The 1078-nt window shown below is 40.4% G+C and overlaps 1 protein-coding gene across 1 annotated transcript in view; it reads left to right on the top strand.

The window, feature by feature from the left end:
* LOC107672115 (histone acetyltransferase p300-like) overlaps positions 1-1078 on the top strand; it is a 41407-nt gene that overhangs the window by 23198 nt on the left and 17131 nt on the right. The window contains exon 18 of the mRNA XM_016465201.1: positions 494-733. Coding sequence (XP_016320687.1) covers positions 494-733 — 240 coding nt within the window. The remainder of the gene's footprint in view (positions 1-493; positions 734-1078) is intronic.

Here is a 1078-nt window from a genome sequence, read left to right as displayed (position 1 = left end):
GGTTAATTGTCATGAATATAAAGACAGTGCAAAATCTTCAGGCAATGTAAAGTCTTAAAAATATTTGCATAATTTTTATTATGCAAAATATCATTTTCCTGGCATTTCTTGACATTTTGAATGCGATTCAGCATACTGTCTGACCATATTATGTTCATATATCTTCGCCCACCCCAGTTTGCAAGTAGATGTCTGCCGTCATTGCCGCTGCTGGCCCAAAGATTTGTCTGTTTTTTTGTGTGTATGGGAGAACAGGAGAGAAGTAGGGTACAGATTTGAGTGAGGCAGTGGGAGTCTGTTACGTTTTTCTCTGTTTGTGCCTGTGAACCTCTTCTACAGCGCTCAACATTGTCCCCCTGCACCCTCTTCTCTCCCCCTGATTCTCAACCCGCCGGGCCGCCATCCTTCGCTCTGTCCGACTGCAACTTAATTTCACCTGATGATGATGATGATGATGATGACCTTCATCTGCGATCTGGACTCCGTTCTCCAGGACTACTTTGACATAGTGAAAAACCCGATGGACTTGTCCACTATCAAGCGTAAGCTGGACACGGGTCAGTACCAGGAGCCCTGGCAGTACGTGGACGACGTGTGGCTGATGTTCAATAACGCCTGGCTGTATAACAGGAAGACGTCACGGGTGTATAAATACTGCTCCAAACTGGCTGAGGTTTTTGAACAGGAAATAGACCCCGTTATGCAGGAGTTGGGGTACTGCTGTGGAAGGAAGGTGAGCCGTGTGTGTTTGTCTCTACATTACATTTGGTTTTGTTTTTTAACTTTTAGATTTTATAAAAGGAACGTGGCTCAACAATCAGATTTCATCGGTTTTAAAGTAACCAGAATATACTACTATATAATACAAAACTTATTTAATAATATTTAGCTATTATTATTATTATTATAACTATTTCAGCAAACAATATACTTCGTGCCTTAAAGGGGTCATATGATGCTGCTAAAAAGAACATTATTTTGTGTATTTGGTGTAATGAAATCTGTTTATGTGGTTTAAGGTTAAAAAAACACATTATTTTCCACATACTGTACATTATTGTTTCTCCTCTATGCCCCG

The sequence above is a fragment of the Sinocyclocheilus anshuiensis genome, unplaced genomic scaffold, assembly GCF_001515605.1.
Source record: "Sinocyclocheilus anshuiensis isolate Anshui unplaced genomic scaffold, SAMN03320099.WGS_v1.1 scaffold12, whole genome shotgun sequence".
In the NCBI taxonomy this organism is placed as follows: Eukaryota; Metazoa; Chordata; class Actinopteri; order Cypriniformes; family Cyprinidae; genus Sinocyclocheilus; species Sinocyclocheilus anshuiensis.
Note: the sequence above shows the minus strand (reverse complement) of the source record. Positions and strands in the feature narration are given on the sequence as shown.